At 44.9% G+C, this 16,545-nt stretch overlaps 1 protein-coding gene across 1 annotated transcript in view; it reads right to left on the bottom strand.

Annotated features, from left to right (window-relative positions):
* Positions 1 to 305: 305 nt before the first annotated feature.
* The window catches only part of LOC145416058 (uncharacterized), a 73,623-nt gene continuing 57,383 nt past the window's right edge, over positions 306 to 16,545 (bottom strand). Inside the window, exon 5 of the mRNA XM_080285156.1 lies at positions 306 to 367. Within this exon, the coding sequence (XP_080141282.1) occupies positions 306 to 367 (62 nt within the window). The remainder of the gene's footprint in view (positions 368 to 16,545) is intronic.

Raw genomic sequence — 16,545 nt, 5'->3', positions numbered from 1 at the left:
TTATATGCATCTTAACTAGAATGGACGATGGGAAGTAGACTGTAGCACCAGTCAAGCAGGGGGATACTCTGAAGGTGGATGGAAAGCTGATGACAGGGAGAGCGAGAGTTCCTCTTTCATCAGCCCTCGGGGATAACTTCTGACTCTCCCCTTTGTTGAACTTTTCAGTGTTTCAGTAACAGGGTAGGCCAGCATGCTGTCCAGTACAAGTTTCTCTAACTCTCAACAGCAAACTACATGCGCATTACACACTACGCCTCCTATTCAAAATTTAACAAAAAAAAAAAAGAGGAGGGAGCATCAGTTCAAGCAGCCTCGGAGTCACCAGGGGGTGGACCATCAAAGTCCCCACTATCCGCCCCTCTCGCTGTTACGATAAAAAAAGATACCTGGAACCACTGTCTGGCTCACTTCAATTCTGCTACATTCGCTGCCTTTCCTCTAGCTTTCTCTCTGATCAGCACCATCTCTCCTCTTCTAAACCTCACCTTCTCTTCCTAATTGAGACTCAGTTGCCTGACACATCTGACAGTAGACCCATCTCTGTATCTTCCTACTTTCTCTATACTCATTTCAAAGCCAAAGGTGGTTGTTGTGTATATGTACGCAACAACGTATATCTTGGTTTCGTGTTCCTCAACTTGAATATTCTGAATTCTCTACTCTCTGACTTAGGCTTTCCTGTCATTCTCTGACTACATATATATCTGTGCTATTTACTTATCCCATCTATTCGAATATCTTACTTATAAGATAGAATGCATCCTATCAGTTTCTCCTTTTTCTGAAATCTCCATTCTAGGAAATTTCTCTGTTCACCACCACCTTCGGCTTTCCTCCTCTTTCGCTGATCCACTTGGTAAACAAGCCTACATCTTTTCTATCCATAATGACTTATAGAGCAGCTTGTACGGTTCCATACCCATATTCCTGACCACCTTAGAGAGAGTTCCAGCATACTTGACCACTTCCTTACAACTAAGCCTACTGTTTATGCTCTTAATCTTTCCTTTCCACTGGGCTTCTCCAATCACAACTTTATCACCTTAACCTGTCACATTGCTCCAGTAAGACCTGTGGACCCTCTCAAGAAGCGTCCGTTGTGGCGCTTTGGAGCTGCTGATTGGGAGACCCTCAGGCAGTACTTCTTTTATTTTCCCTGGAATGATTATTGCTTCCCTGTCTGAGAGCCATCTGAGTGTGTCTTCCACATTATGAGATATTCTCTCGGGCATGGATGCAAATGTTCTTTTCTCATATCCGGTCTCTAATGTAAAAGATAAAAAATGGTTTCATCATGGTTGTTCTTATGCACTTCACAACAAGAAGAAGGCCTACAAAAGGTACTGGAGCCAACCTACTCCTGAATCTCATTCCTTTTATAGTTCTCCGCAGAATCATGCTAAATCCTTTCACTGATCCACCTGGTGAACAAGCCTACATCTTTTCTATCCTTAATGACCTAGAGCAGCTTGTACAGCACCCTACCCGTATCCCTGACAGCCTTGGAGAGAGCTCCAACATACTTGACCTCTTCCTCACAACTAATCCTTATGCTTACTCTGTTAAGCTTTTCTCTATGTTGGGCTCCTCCGATCACAACCTTATCACCTTAACCTGTCCTATCACTCCGGTACGGCCTGTGGACCCTCCAGGGAAACGTCGTCTGTGGCATTTTGGAGCCGCGGACTGGGAGGCCCTCAGGCAGTACTTCTTTGATTTTCCCTGGAATGATTAGTGCTTCCATGGCCGTGAGCCATCTGAGTGTGCCTTGGGCATTACGGAGGTTATTCTCTCGGGCATGGAAGCATACATTCCTTTCTCATATCCTTTGACTAACGCAAGAAAGCCTTGGTTTAATCATGCTTGTTCTAATGCTGTCTGCAACAAGGAGAGGGCCTACAAAAGGTACCGGAGCCAACCCACCCCTGAATCACATCATCTTTACGTTTCTGCCCGGAATCGTGCTAAGTCTGTTCTTCGCTCTACTAAAAATAATTTCATCCATACTAAATGCTCTCAACTCTCCAACTCGAATTCTTCCCGCTCCTTCTGGCACCTTGCCAAAAACCTTTCTAACACCTTTACCTCATCATCCTTCCTTCCTCTTTCCTACTCTGATGGTTCTGTAGCTATTTCTTCTACTGATAAAGCAGATCTTTTCGCACAGACTTTCTCCTCCAATTCCACCTTAGACGATTCCGGTGCTGTTCCTCCATCACTTCCCCCCTCTGACTTGCTCATGGCTGACATTAAAATTTCTTCAGCTGATGTATTTTCTGCCATCACTGGCCTCAGTACTAACAAGGCATATGGGCCTGATGGGGTCCCTCCTGTTGTTCTCAAGAACTGTGCTTCTGTGCTTACACCCTGCCTAGGCAAACTCTTTCGCCTTTGTCTGTCAACTTGTACCTTTCCTTCTTACTGGAAGTTTGCTCTCATTCAGCCAGTCCCAAAGAAGAGTGACCACTCCCAACCCTCCAACTATCGTCCAATTGCTTTAACGTCCTGTATTTCAAATGTTTTCGAGTCAATTCTCAATAGAAAAATTTTAAGGCATCTTTCCTATCACAACCTTCTTTCCGATCGTCAGTACGGGTTCCGTCAGGGACGCTCCACTGGCGATCTTCTCACCTCCCTTTCAGACTCCTGTTCATCCTCCTTTCGGGATTTTGGCGAAAGCTTTGCCATTGCACTTGACATCTCAAAGGCTTTCGATCGAGTCTGGCATAAATCTTTAATTTCCAAACTGCCCTCCTACGGTTTCTATCCTTCTATCTGTGCCTTCATCGCTAGCTTCCTTTCTGGTCGTTCTATAGCTGCTGTTGTAGATGGCCATCGTTCGTCTCCTAGATCTATCAACAGTGGTGTTCCTCAGGGCTCTGTCCTATCACCAACTCTCTTCCTTTTATTCATCAATGATCTTCTAAGCTGTACATCTAACCCTATCCACTCATATGCTGATGACTCCACCCTTCATCTTTCCATCTGGTTCCCACAACGCCCATCTCAACAGTTACTTCAACAAACAAGGGATGAGGCTATGGCACACCTAATGTCTGACTTGGCTCGTATCTCTGACTGGGGTAAAAGTAATATGGTTGTTTTTAATGCATCTAAGACTCAGTTCTTACACCTATGAACCCGACAAAATCTTCCACAGGTATACCCACTAATGTTTAATAATGTTCAATTTAATCCTGCATCATCCTTGAACATGCTTGGGATTTCATTTACTCGGGACGTATCTTGGAAAGATCATATTACATCTCTTGTAAAATCTGCTTCCAAGAGATTGGGTGTGCTAAGCCGACTCCGCTCTTTCTTTACACCTGCACAATTGTTGACTCTATACAGGGGTTTTATCCGTCCCTGTGTGGAGTACAACTCTCATGTGTGGGGAGGCTCCCCACATACAGCTCTTCTCAATAAGGTGGAGTCAAAGGCTTTTCGTCTCATTAACTCTCCTCTCTTACTGACTCCCTTCAACCTCTGTCTCTTCGCCGCACTGTTGCATCTTTATCTCTTTTCTATCGCTACTTTAATGGTCACTGCTCCTCTGAACTGTCTGCTTGCATTCCTCCACCTCTACGATGGGCGCGTAGCACCCGTCTGGCAGCAAACTCTCATCCCTTTTCTGTCCAACTCTCTAATGCAAGAGTTAACCGTTACTCCCAGTCTTTCATTTATGCAACAGGTCAACTCTGGAACTGTTTCCCTCCGTCTGTATTTCCTGCTGCCTATGATCTCCAGTCTTTCAAACGCAGTGTGTCCAGTCATCTCAAAATGATCGGATCTTGAATTTGGCTCTCTATTGTATTTTGTTTTTCTCTTGGAGGGAACTGTTACTGCGGGCTCATGGCCTTTGGTTCCTTCTTCCTCACATAACAAAAAAAATAAATAAAATAAAATTCATTCATACTGAACTTTCTAACTCATTTTCTTTCCGCTCTTCCGGCACCTTGCCAAAATATCTTTCTAACTTTACCTTCCCTCCTCTTTTCCACTCTGATGGCTCTGCAGCTCTTTCTTCCACTGATAAAGAAAAACTCTTTGCTCAGAGGTTCTCCACAAATTTCACCTTAGACGATTCCGGTGCTGTTCCTCCATCACTTCCCCCCTCTGACTTCCTCATGACTAGCATTAAAATTTCTTTAGTTGATGTATTTTCTGCCATCACTGACCTTAGTACTAACAAGGCATATCAACTTGATGGAGTCCCTCCTATTTGCCTTAAGAACTGTGCTCCTGTGCTTACACCCAGCCTAGGTAAACTCTTTTGCCTTTGTCTGTCAACTTGCATCTTTCCTTCTTGCTGGAAATTTGCTCTCATACAACCTGTCCCAGAGAATGCTGACCATTCCTATCCCTCTAACTATCGTTAAACTGCATTAACATTCGGCATTTCAAAAATTTTCGAGGCTATTCTTAAAGAAAACAAAAATAAAGCATCTTTCCTATCACAACCTTATATCTGATCGTCATTACCGGTACGGGTTCCTCTAGGGATGCTCCACTGATTACACTTACCTTTCAGGCTCCTTGACATTCTCCTTTCGTGACTTTGGCGAAAGCTTTGCCATTGCACTTTGGAACTGTCTCTCTGTGTCTGTATTTCCAGCTGCCTCTGATCTCTAGTCTTTCAAACGCAGCGTGTTCAAGTATCTCGAAATGAACAAATCTTGAATTTGGGTCTCTGTTATCATGTTTTCCCATACCCCAGGAAACTGGGGCCACCTAGAATGAGAAAATATGAAAGGTGGGTAACTGGCATCTGCTGTGGGGCACACCAGCAGGTGGCAGATAGCCAAACGGTGTGTAGATATACAAGCTAGCAGCGAATAAACCTGGGGGTGATGCACACCCTCCTTGTGAATAAGCTGTCATGGACCAACAGCTTCCTGCGCCTTTCAGGGTAAGTCTTTATTGACAAAGGCTAGGAGAAGGAACACTCTGATAAGAAACCAGTGGAAGAGGAGTGGGGCCCTTACCACTTATCTACCCTAGTATAACTATGGAACCAAACAAGAAAGAAAGAAATCGGAACAGCGTGAAAGGGAGGCCTGCAGATACATGTGCTGCCTCGCTCGGTCGGGAGGACTATATGCGACTGGTAGCACTCGACCATCAAGCGACTGTCCGTATTGCCAACAAGATGAGAATTGCTACTTGTAATGGAAATACAATGAATCAGATTGAAAAATTCGAAAATGTAAAGAGAGAGATGAAGAGAATGGAAATTGATATAATGGGACTCTCGGAGGTTCGATGGTTGGCGTCAGGAGTGAAAAATGATCCAGAGGTACAAATGGTATACTCTTGAGGAGGCGAACATCAGAGAGGTGTCGGAGTGATGATGACGGAGCAGCTGGCGAAGAGTGTTGAGGGATTTTGGGCAATATCAGATGGAATACTGTTAGTGAAATTTTGTACTAAAACTCTGAAATTTAATATTATACAGGTGTATTCTCCGACAACAGAATATGATGAAGATGAAATGGATTTGTTTTATCAAGATGCTGAAAAGGCAGTAGCACAATGTAAAGAACATGAGATTAACCTTGTAATGGGAGATCTGAATGCAAAGGTTGGAAGAGAAAGATATGGAGACGTGGTGGGAATGTTTGGATTGAGTGACGTGAATGAAAGGAGAAGGGTGGAGAGAATGGTGTAATTTGCAAAACTTGGTGATAATGAATACATGGTTCAGACATCATCCTAGAAACCTTTGGATGTGGAGAAGCCCTGGCAGCATCTACAAAAAATATTATAGTAAATAAAAGGTTAAGGAATTCAGTTACCAATGTTAAGACCTACCCGGGAGCAGATTGTGGTATTGGATGTGATCATGTTCCTGTGGTAGCAATCTTTAAAGTTAAACTCAAGAAAGTCAGAAGAAAAATGAGGCACAAAAGATGAGAGTGGAGTTATCTTGGAATGGAGGAGAGAAGAAATGAGTTTCAACTCGAGTTGAGAAATAGGTGTGATATAGTAAGCAAAGACGAGCTGAATGAAGGTGGGATTGAACAGGAGTGGATGCACTTTCAGACGGCTATTTTGCAGGAAGTGCAGGAAACTGTACCAGAAGAGGAACAGAAAGAAGACAACAGTAGATTACTGATGACATTTTAGCAATGATGGAGGAAAGAAGAAGAGAAAAACATAATGACAGTAGATATAGAGAACAGGATGTTGAAATAAAAAGAAATAGCAAAGAGAATAAAGAGTAATGGTTGAATGAAAAATGCCAACAAGTGGAAATATTACAGAGAACTAACACCAGGAAGATGTATAAAGTTACTGAAAAGATAGGCGGAAGAAAAAGAAATGTTAGAAGTTCAGTAATAAAAGATAAAAATGAAAACATTTTAATAGATAAACAGGAAGTATTAAAGAGATGGGAGGAATATATTCATGAGCTTTATGATGATGAGAGAGGAGTCAAACCCGAGATTGACGGTGAAATGAGCGGACCAGTCATTTTAAAAGAGGAAATTCAGAAACCTATGAGAAATATGGGTAAGAATAAAGCAGAAGGAGAGGATGGAGTGGTGGTTGACATGATGGAGGCAGCCGGAGAATTTGGATTAGGAAATATAGCCATTTTGGCAAACGGAATATATGATGCTGGATACATTCCAGAATCAATGAAAGAAAGTGTCTTTGTGGCCATACCAAAGAAAAATGGAGCACTGGAATGTGATAAGCATAGAACTGTAAGTGTGATGAGTCAAGTGGAGAAAGTATTGTTAAGAGTGATAAGGGAAAGAAAAAGACGAAACATAAATAGCTGTGTGGCAAAGGAGCAGTATGGATATCGAAGGAGCAAAGGCACTAGAAATGCTATTTTTGCATTGCGAATGTTGATAGATCTTTGGAAGTACAGAAGGATTTATATTTGTGTTTTGTGGATTTTGAAAAGGTCTTTGACACCGTGAGGCATGAACAGATGATGAGAATGTTGCAAATGGTTGGGGTAGATAATAGGGATATAAGAATCATTGTAAACCTGTATTGGAATAAAAAAGCTGCTGTTAGAGTCGGAGAGGAGAAAACGGAGTGGGTGACTATAAAAAGAGAAGTACGACAGAGATGTGTTCTGTCGCCAGACTTGTTTTCTTTATGCGGACAAGTTGTAATGGACGAATTGAAGAAATTGGAAGGGGTCAAGGTTGGTGGTAAGAACATTAATAATCTTAGGTATCCTGATGACAAGGTACTGGTAACGGATTCGGAAGAGAAACTGCAAGAACTGGTGGATAGATTAGTGGATGCATGTCAACAGAAAGGGAAGAAAATTAACATAAGGAAAACAAAGGCAATGGTACTAACAAGACGGAGAGAAGCGATAAATATCCAACTTATATCCACAGAAGCTATATAGAGCAGGTGAGGTATCGAATACTTAGGTGCTGTTATATCAGATGACGCAGGAAGTAAGAAGGAAATTGTAAGAAGAAATGGTATTGCTGAAGGAGCTTTCGGACGAATGACAAAAATTTTAACTAACATAACTGTGGATATGAGGACACGAATAAGAGTGCTGAAATGTTTTGTCTGGTCAACGCTATTATACGGGTGCAAAACCTGGACGGTAAAGAAGAAAATGATATAGAGATTACAAGCATTGAGGTATGGTTTTTGAGAAGAATGATGCGAATATTGTGGATAGAGAAAGTAACAAATTAAGAAGTTCTGAGAAGGGCAGGAGTGGAAAGAGAAATGATGAAGATTATAAGGAAAAGACAGGTGGAATGATTGGGACATGTTAAAAGAGTAAAAGAACTTGAAAATGACTGTTTACTTGGAAGAACAGTGGGAGCAAGAGAAAGAGGATGACAATGATTAAAGTACAGGGTGACCCAGAGAAACCTCCCACATTTCAAAGGTAAATGAAAAAAAAATGGTTAAGGATAATCAAATTTTTATTTGCACTCATGAAACTTCATTCAATACAGTTTTTATTCATCATGTTTTAAAGATGACATCCTCCAAATGGTGGTTGTCATTGTCTATACATGCTTGGAGGTGATTTCTGGAGGCCATGGCTCGACGGGTCATGTCTAGTGGAACAGCGGCTATCTCCTGCTGAATAGCAGCCTCAAGGGCTTCAAGAATTTGGGGTCGATGAGTATACATTCGTGCTTTAAGGTAGCCCTACAGAAAAAAACCACAAGGAGCGAGGTCAGGGGAACGGGCCGGCCACCCAACATTCCCAGGCAACGAGCTGATTCGGAAACATTTCCCTCAGCTCTTGTAATGATCTTTGAGCTGTGTGTGTTGTATGGATGGAAGTGAAGGTCTTTCTGTAAGATTCTCCTTGCAGTTTCCCCGGATATCCCTAAAGCTAAAGCATGCTTCTGCGTAGAACATCTTGGAGGCTGCACAACAGATCGCCTCAATGCTTCAATATTCTCAGGCATATGAGCGCTCCTAGGTCGACCAGTTGCTTCTCTATTTAAAGCTAAGCCTGTTGCCCTAAAATTCTCAACCCACTGAAAGATGGTTTTCTGATCTGGAACCTTTTGGTTCCATGGAATACTGAAACGTCTTCAAAAGACCCTATGCACGGTGATCACAGAATGGTTGTTTGTGAAGAACACTTCGACAGGGAATGCACGGTGTGCTCCCGACCACGCCATGTTGGCGACTGAGGATGGTTGGGGTTGGGCTGCCAACAGACCTTAGCCCTGCCCCTCTCACCTCACTACTGCCAGTGCTACAGCCTTCTGAAATGTGGGAGGTTTTTGGCGGTGGCTCAATCGGTAGAGAGGTGGGCTGTAGTCCTAACGGACCCAGGTTCAAATTCCACTGGGGCAGGGAACAATTTAAGGATTTGAATTTCATAAAAATCAGACTTTACCGATCTACCAGAAGACCCGCCGACATGTCATAAATATACCCCCGCTAATACCAATACATCAGTCCTGTACGAGACAGCACTAGCATGTATTCAATATGGACGGTAGGTGTTAGCGTCGAAGTGGTGACATGTAGAGGTGTGTGGTATGTAGAAGGACTACTGGGCCTTGAAAGCAGGCTGTGAAGCCTATGCCCAGAGTCGGACACATAAAAAAATATATATATATGGATTATATAAGAAGCGATTTACAAGAAAGAATCAGCAATGTGGAGTTAATCAGGATAGCTGAGGAGAGAGGAAGATGGCGCTCCATGGATGCTAACAGTACATGACTGGCACCGGTAAATACAGTATCTTGTTTTTGTTTGGCTTGGAGGGAACAATTTGCGGGCTCCTGGCCTTGGTCCATTCTTCCTTGTATTACACACACACACACACACACACACACACACATACATATACATATATATATATATATATATATATATATATATATATATATATATATATATATAAATGTTCCCCCTCCACAATATATCCCCCCAATGCATACATGCCCCCACTAAACTTGCTGACCTAGCACGCTTTCCCAGGGCCTGAAGCCTGGGAAGACGGCGCCACTGTGTTAGTTCAGAGCAGACATTCAAGAATGACAGACTATTTTGTTGTGAGCTCGTAATAAACTCCTTATCTAGCTGTTTGTACACGGAGTTTCTATCACCAAAGTACTGCAGGTTACATTCGGTAGCAGCGGTGTTTCGGACCATCAGATTCTGACCGCCTCCTACAATATTTAGTGACACCAACAGATACACGACGTCTCGCATCTCACAGCCTCACCCCTCCTCAGTGCCTCTCATGGTGTGATAACCGGCTGTGCTTTCCGGGTGTACACTTTCCCTCACCAGTGCTCACCTCTCAAACAACCCCACCCACACACCTTGTTCCTGACTGCAAGTGTCACCATCGCCGTCCTACGCACCTGTTGCACCTGTTCCCAACACCTGTTCTGAACTCATCATAAATCCTGTCCCCACAGTGCCACTTATCACTGTCTGCCCACTGTCTGCCCACAGCCATTCTCTGCATTTGCTACTCAACAGCTCTACACCTTCATTGACCCAACATCTGCCCTCACCCCACCACCGGCCCCGACGCCGCCACATGTGCTCTGAATTACGTGAGCCTCCTACGACCGCCACTCCCTGCTGGTGACTCATCGCAGCGTCTCTTCCCATCTCGTCTTAAGACTCATCCAACATATCGCTCCAGTCTCATCACCAGCCACTCTCCACTCCGCCCAGCTGTCTCTCCACCGCTGCCCCGCCCCGCCCCGCCTCAGCCACTTCTGCTCTTCCAGCCATGGCCAACCCTCCACAGTCTATCTATCTCGATGATGCCAATTGTCCCAAATTTACCAGCCAGGACCCAACTTGGTCTGTCTATGATTTCCTCAGAGAAGTCAAAACAGACATCCACAATAAGCAGATCACCGATGAATCGCTCAAAGTAGCCTACCTCAAGGTTCGCTTGCACCACGGCAAATCGGACATCGGATCCGCGATCCGTGCAGGACATTTCGATAACATTCATACCTTTGCTGATTTTCGTACAGAACTCATCAGCCTTTGTTGCCAGTAATCAAATACCGCGTCTTTCATGGGATTGATTAATCTCCTAAACCAACTAGATGAGGACTTGAGGGTCTCAGCTCAACATGTCAAGCTCCGCTAAGCTGCCGCCGCCATGAAAGCAACTAGTAGCGAGATGCTCCAATTACTGGTAGGCACGAAATGGTTAGAAAACAAAAATGGCGTTCCAATGCTTTCACTCACCAACTTTGCTGACTTAGTGGGTTACCTGAGATTCCTTCACTGGCTTACTCCTAAACAGCGAGAGCTAGCCTTGGAAATAGGTTTCAATCCAGGAGATAAAATTATTCAGGTCACTAAAGACATTCATGAAAGAACCGGTTCGAACTACACGCGTCAGGGCACCACCCAACCCTTGGCCTCCTCAGTTTGTCACACCTCCACTACCCCAGACCAATCTCGCTCCCGTCCCACCACACGCGGCAGACCTGCCACGCATCATTCTCCTACCGCAGGTTGTGATCAATCTAGCGCCCAACGGAACAGACAATCTTCGATTCTTTGCTGGTACTGTGGTCATCCTGGACATCGAGCATCCAGTTGCGACCGTACATACAGACGTTCTCACTCCCAAACCAGACAGTGTATGCCTTCCCGCTCACGTCGTCCAAAATGCAAATACCACAAATCCAGCACGACTCACACCACTGGGGAATGTCGTTACCTCAACCGCCAACAGTCGGGGGAAGCGCCGCGCCCGTATTGGACCAATATCACGTAGAACCAGAAACCCAACTCCCCATCCGCCATATAGGTCCCATAACATCCTCGGGTTTAGTCATTCTCGGATGCAGTCATGACATACCAACGTCATTCTTCTTGGACACAGGATCTATAGTGAATCTGATCTCCAACAATTCCTTACATCTTATTCAACGACATCACACCCACGTCAGTTTCCTAGAACCACCAGACATCCGCCTATGTGGTGTCGAAGGCTCAGAGTTTAAGGTTTAGGGAAGAGTCACCCTTGAAGTCAAACTACACAGAGATTTGCCCCCTATCCCATTTGAATTTCATGTCATTAATGACTTGCAGTATCCAGCAGATGCCCTTATTGGTTTCTCCACCATGGCACAACACTCCATTGCATTATTACCTGCTTGTGGTAGTATAGACATTTCTGGATTCCCACTTTACAGTATGGAATGTCCCTGTCCTGTTCTTACGATCAAATCAGTCCTTCAGTTACCATTGTCCCGATCGCTACCATAAAGTCCAGACCAGCCCAAACCACCACCATCATCATCTGAGAATACAGAGATCATTCCTTCACTGACTGCGAGCAAGGACATAAATTCCTCCATATCTACTGCTACATCCTCTCAGCCTTCGAAAATGGCTCTTACCTCCTCTCCCGACAACACTATCACTGACTCAGACATGTCTCAATTACCTACCTCACACAGTGTGATTGATTTTCTCCAACACACAGAGACGAAACGTGCAGTAACGAATACGTGCACAATTTTGTTACCGCATGAGTTCACCAACGTCTCTGTTTGTGTTGCCGGTGCGAAAGAAGGAGTGGATGTACTAACACTACCTGAGACGTTGTGTGAATGGCTTGACTTATGAGTCAGCGTGGTGTACAGTCTTAGAGGACAGTTTATGCTACCTGTACTTGCTCAATGTCACAAATGCTCCACAAAAACTTAAAAGTGGTGTAAAGATTGGAGACTTCCTAGTATACCCAGCAGCCGTAAAGGTGTGCCAGGATTCCTCAATTCCTACTATTCAGACTGATGATAGTACGCCAATCGGTGTATGTACTATTAACTCTACGGGATCTGCACCGACATATTCACCTGATATGCTCTCACATCTCACTTGCACGGATTTCCCAGAAAATACGCCTCAACTCCTCGACCTTCTGACCTCGTACAGAAACTTGGTTGCCTTACCCGGTGAACCGATAGGTAGAACAGACCTTGTCAAACATACGATTGAACTACTACCAGGAACTCAGCCGATTTACATACCAGTGTATCGATTTCCTCACAGCCAGAGAAAGCAGACAGATCAAATGGTACAGAACATGTTAGACCAGGACATTATTGAGCCCTCCGTCAGTCCATGGAATAACCCACTTTTCTTAGTACCAAAGTAGGACGGCAATTTTAGACCAGTAGTTGACTATCGTAAGGTCAATTCTGTCACCGTTCCAGACCGTTTCCCATTACCCTTCCTCACTGATTTGCTAGAATCCCTTGGTGAAAACAACGTAGTCTTTTCATCTTCAGACCTCCTCAGTGGGTACTGACAGGTCGAAATGGAAGAATCCTCTCGCCCAGCTTTCAGCACCCCTTCCGGACATTTTCAGTTTAAGAGACTCCTTTTGGTCTGAGAAATGCTCCTTCCGTGTTCATGCGACTTATTCATTCAGTCTTCAGCGGTATAATGGGACACTCTCTTTTTGCTTACCTAAATGATATCATTGTTGAGAGTAAATCCATCCCTGATCATTTCACCAAGCTCCGGCAAGTCTTTGAACGCCTCCAGCTCGCAGGCCTGAAAATGAGTTTCAGTAAATGTGACTTCCTGTGAAAGAAAATCAAATTCCTAGGCCATGTCGTAGATGCACAAGGCATTCATCCTAATAAGGATAAAACTAAGGCACTTATTAACTTCCCAGAACCTACCACTACCGAAGCTGTACGAAGTTTCCTGGGCCTCAGTGGCTATTATCGTAGATTCATACAAGATTACGCAAAGATCGCCGCTCCTCTGACCCACTTACTCAAGCAGAATGTGCCCTTTGTTTGGACTAACGACCAGTCACAGGCTTTCCAAAAGCTAAAGACAGCTCCTGTAAATGCCCCTGTTCTAGCGTTCCTTGATTATACCAAACCCTTCCTTCTCTGCACAGACGCCTCAGGCACTGGACTTGGTGTCGTTTTGATGCAACTTGATGAAGCATCAAGGAAGCGCATAATAGCATATGCTAGTCGCACCCTTACAACCGCTGAACGTAACTACAGTGTCACAGATCTCGAAGCGCTAGCGGTAGTCTGGTCCTTGAAACAATTCAGAGATATAGTCTATGGTTATCCAGTGCATATCCAAACAGACCACCTTCCACTCTGTGATTTGTTCAAGAACCGCAACCTAACAGGTAGGCTAGCTAGATGGTCTGTCATCATTCAGGACTTTAATCCCACTTTTCAATATGTACCAGGCAAGTTGAATGTAGTCGCAGACGCACTCTCACGTCACGTAGCAGCAGCTATAACATCTCTGCAGCCCGAAGTCACTGAAAACTACACTAACATCAGAAGTTGTTCGAAACTTTCAGCGCCAAGACCCCATATGGCCCAAAGTCATTTATTTCCTAGAATCTGGCGAAGCCTCGACCTTACCTACTCTGCCAGTATCACTAGATGAGTTCGTGCTAGATGATGATCTCTTGTACAGGAAAACACTACTGACAGGCAAAGACGTGCCCAATCGCGAAGTACGCCAACTTGTTGTCCCCACTGCCCTGATACCACAGGTTCTTCACATTGTTCATAATACCCCTCAAGCTTCCCATCCAGGTAAAGACCGATGCTTGCTCCAAGCACATCTCAAATACTATTGGCCAACCATGCGCCGCAATATCAATGCCCACTGTGATTCTTGCCTCTCCTGTCACCGCCACAAAGGATCAACCAGCTTATCTGCACCTCTCTTACAATACCCAATCCCATCACGACCATGGGAAACTGTCTCAATCGATCTCTTAAAACTACCTCTCACTGAATCCGGCACTGAGTACTTGTTCGTAGCGGTCATCCACTTCTCCCGCTACTGTGTCCTCGTACCCCTCTCCGACAAGACCGCAAAGAGCGTTGCACGTGCCTTTGTAGATCACGTAATTTGCCCGTTCAGTACCCCTCATACCATTCTTACTGACAACGGTACGGAGTTCAACAACATCCTTCTAGATGAGATCTGTCACTGCTTTCATATCAGTAAGTGCAATGTCGTGCCTAACCATCCGGCTTCCAATGGCCTTGTAGAACGCCACAACCGAAAAATCTTAGAGTGCCTCAGACATCTAGGCTCCCATAGTTCGTCCAGGGATGACTGGATTCCCCTAGTGGCATCCTCAATCAATAGCTCCATCATTGCATCCATTGCTGAATCTCCCTTCTTCGTCTTCTTTGGTTTTGACAAGGACCTCCCATACTCTCTCTTATCCTCAAAGCCAGAACCCATCTACAACATTGATGATTATGTTCAACTAAACTTGGCCAACTTCCAGACAATCCACCAGTATGTCCAATCCACTTTGGCTTCCTCTCAGGAGGACATGCTGCAGAGCCAACATAAATCCACCTCTCCTATCACTATCTATGTAGGCAATCTTGTCTTTGCTCATTCCCATATGCGTTCCTCTAAGTTGGATGACAAATTTACAGGGCCCCACCGCGTTCTCACTCAACAAGGCAACAAATTTCAACTCCAGGACCTGTCCACTAAGGACACCAGATGGGTCCACGTCGATGACTTAAAGCGAGCACCCCGTGGCCTCGTGTTGGACGAGTCACTTACACAACCTACTGACTCCCCTTCCCCTCCACACATCCCTCAATCTACTTTGTCTCCACCTATCCCTCAGTCTCCTTCATCTCCACCTCCACCTGCTCATTCATCAACCAATCAATATCGGTCCAAACTGCGCTCTGCCCATCAACCTCTTCAAGACCTTCCCCATTAACTCTACCCTGATTTTCTAGGTACGATGTTAGCGATCTCCCTGCTGGCAGTGCTGACCCTCCTGGGGTCTGGGTCAGGTCAGGACGACGGTGGAGTACGTCCCGGGGCCTTGGTCGGCTCAGGAGGCGAGGTAATGCTTATCGAAGAACTAGTCTCATTGCGCTATGATCTTGCGCCCCAGGCCGACGTAGCCATTGCCCTACCTGCCTAAGAGCACCAGCTCCACGGAATTAAGACCCATCTCACGGCCATCATGGGGACACACAACCCAAATGAGTATCTCTATAACCTTTTCCTACCACTCTCCTGGGAATTGCAATACCTAAGTAACAGATTCATTGAGCTCAATGACACGTTTTCCATTCAGACACCCGTTGGTCGTTCTCGTGTGAAACGAGGTCTCTTCGACTTCGGCGGTGAGATTCTGAGTGGCTTGTTTGGCGTTGCTAAAGCCCGTGACATTTCTGGCTTCAAATCTGATCTCACTCATTTAGCTTCAGCTCTAGAATCCCAATGCTGAGTCATTAAAATCCAACACACTATGTTACAGAAGCTTACAACTCACCTAAATGAAGTCATGTCCACTCTCAACAACTTCACCGATATCTTACGACGCCACCTTTCAGATCTCAACGTTATCTCTCAGTTCTTCTACCTCAAACTCAACATGGATAATCTCCAACTGGCCATTGACCCTCTCCTGTCTCAAGTCTCTACCTTGGTTCGTATCCTGGTCGATGCTATAAATGGACGTGTCACTGCTGACTTAGTACCTGTCTCAGCTCTCCATTCTGTCCTGGAATGAGCTCACTCCACCTTTGGTCTATCCCCGGTCCTCCCCTACTCCTCCCTCGAATACTATTCTCCTGTTCTCGAAGCCACTCTTCTCACCAAATATGTCGTCGTCCATATTCCTCTCCGTTCAGCCATAACCTTTAACCTTTTCCACATCATTCCTTTCCCTTTCCGCCTCAACAACTCCTTGTTACAGGTATCTGTTCCTTCAGAATATTTCCTCCTCTCCCATGATCATCTTTCAGTTGCCTTCCTTTCTTCCACAGACCTCCAGATATGTTCCTCCCTTACTCCGACCTCTCGTCTCTGTGCTGCCCACCTTTTCGCTATCTTCCCTAGCAGTGCTACACCCTGTGAGTCTGCTTTAGTTCGCAACCATTCCATCTACTCGGCCTGTTCTTTTGTACCAGCTCCTGAACTCCTGGTCCACCATGCTCACCTCAACCAGGTCCAGTACTTCTTCTTTGCTGTTCCCATCTCTGTCACAATCATGTGTCCTGGTTCTTCGGTTCGATCCGTCCCCGCTAGAGGTCT

The sequence above is a fragment of the Coenobita brevimanus genome, chromosome 104 (genome assembly GCF_032717465.1).
Source record: "Coenobita brevimanus isolate Jiangsu-jjx chromosome 104, ASM3271746v2, whole genome shotgun sequence".
Lineage (NCBI taxonomy): Eukaryota > Metazoa > Arthropoda > Malacostraca > Decapoda > Coenobitidae > Coenobita > Coenobita brevimanus.
The sequence above is the reverse complement of the archived record's forward strand: the minus strand, read 5'-3'. Positions and strand labels throughout refer to the sequence as shown.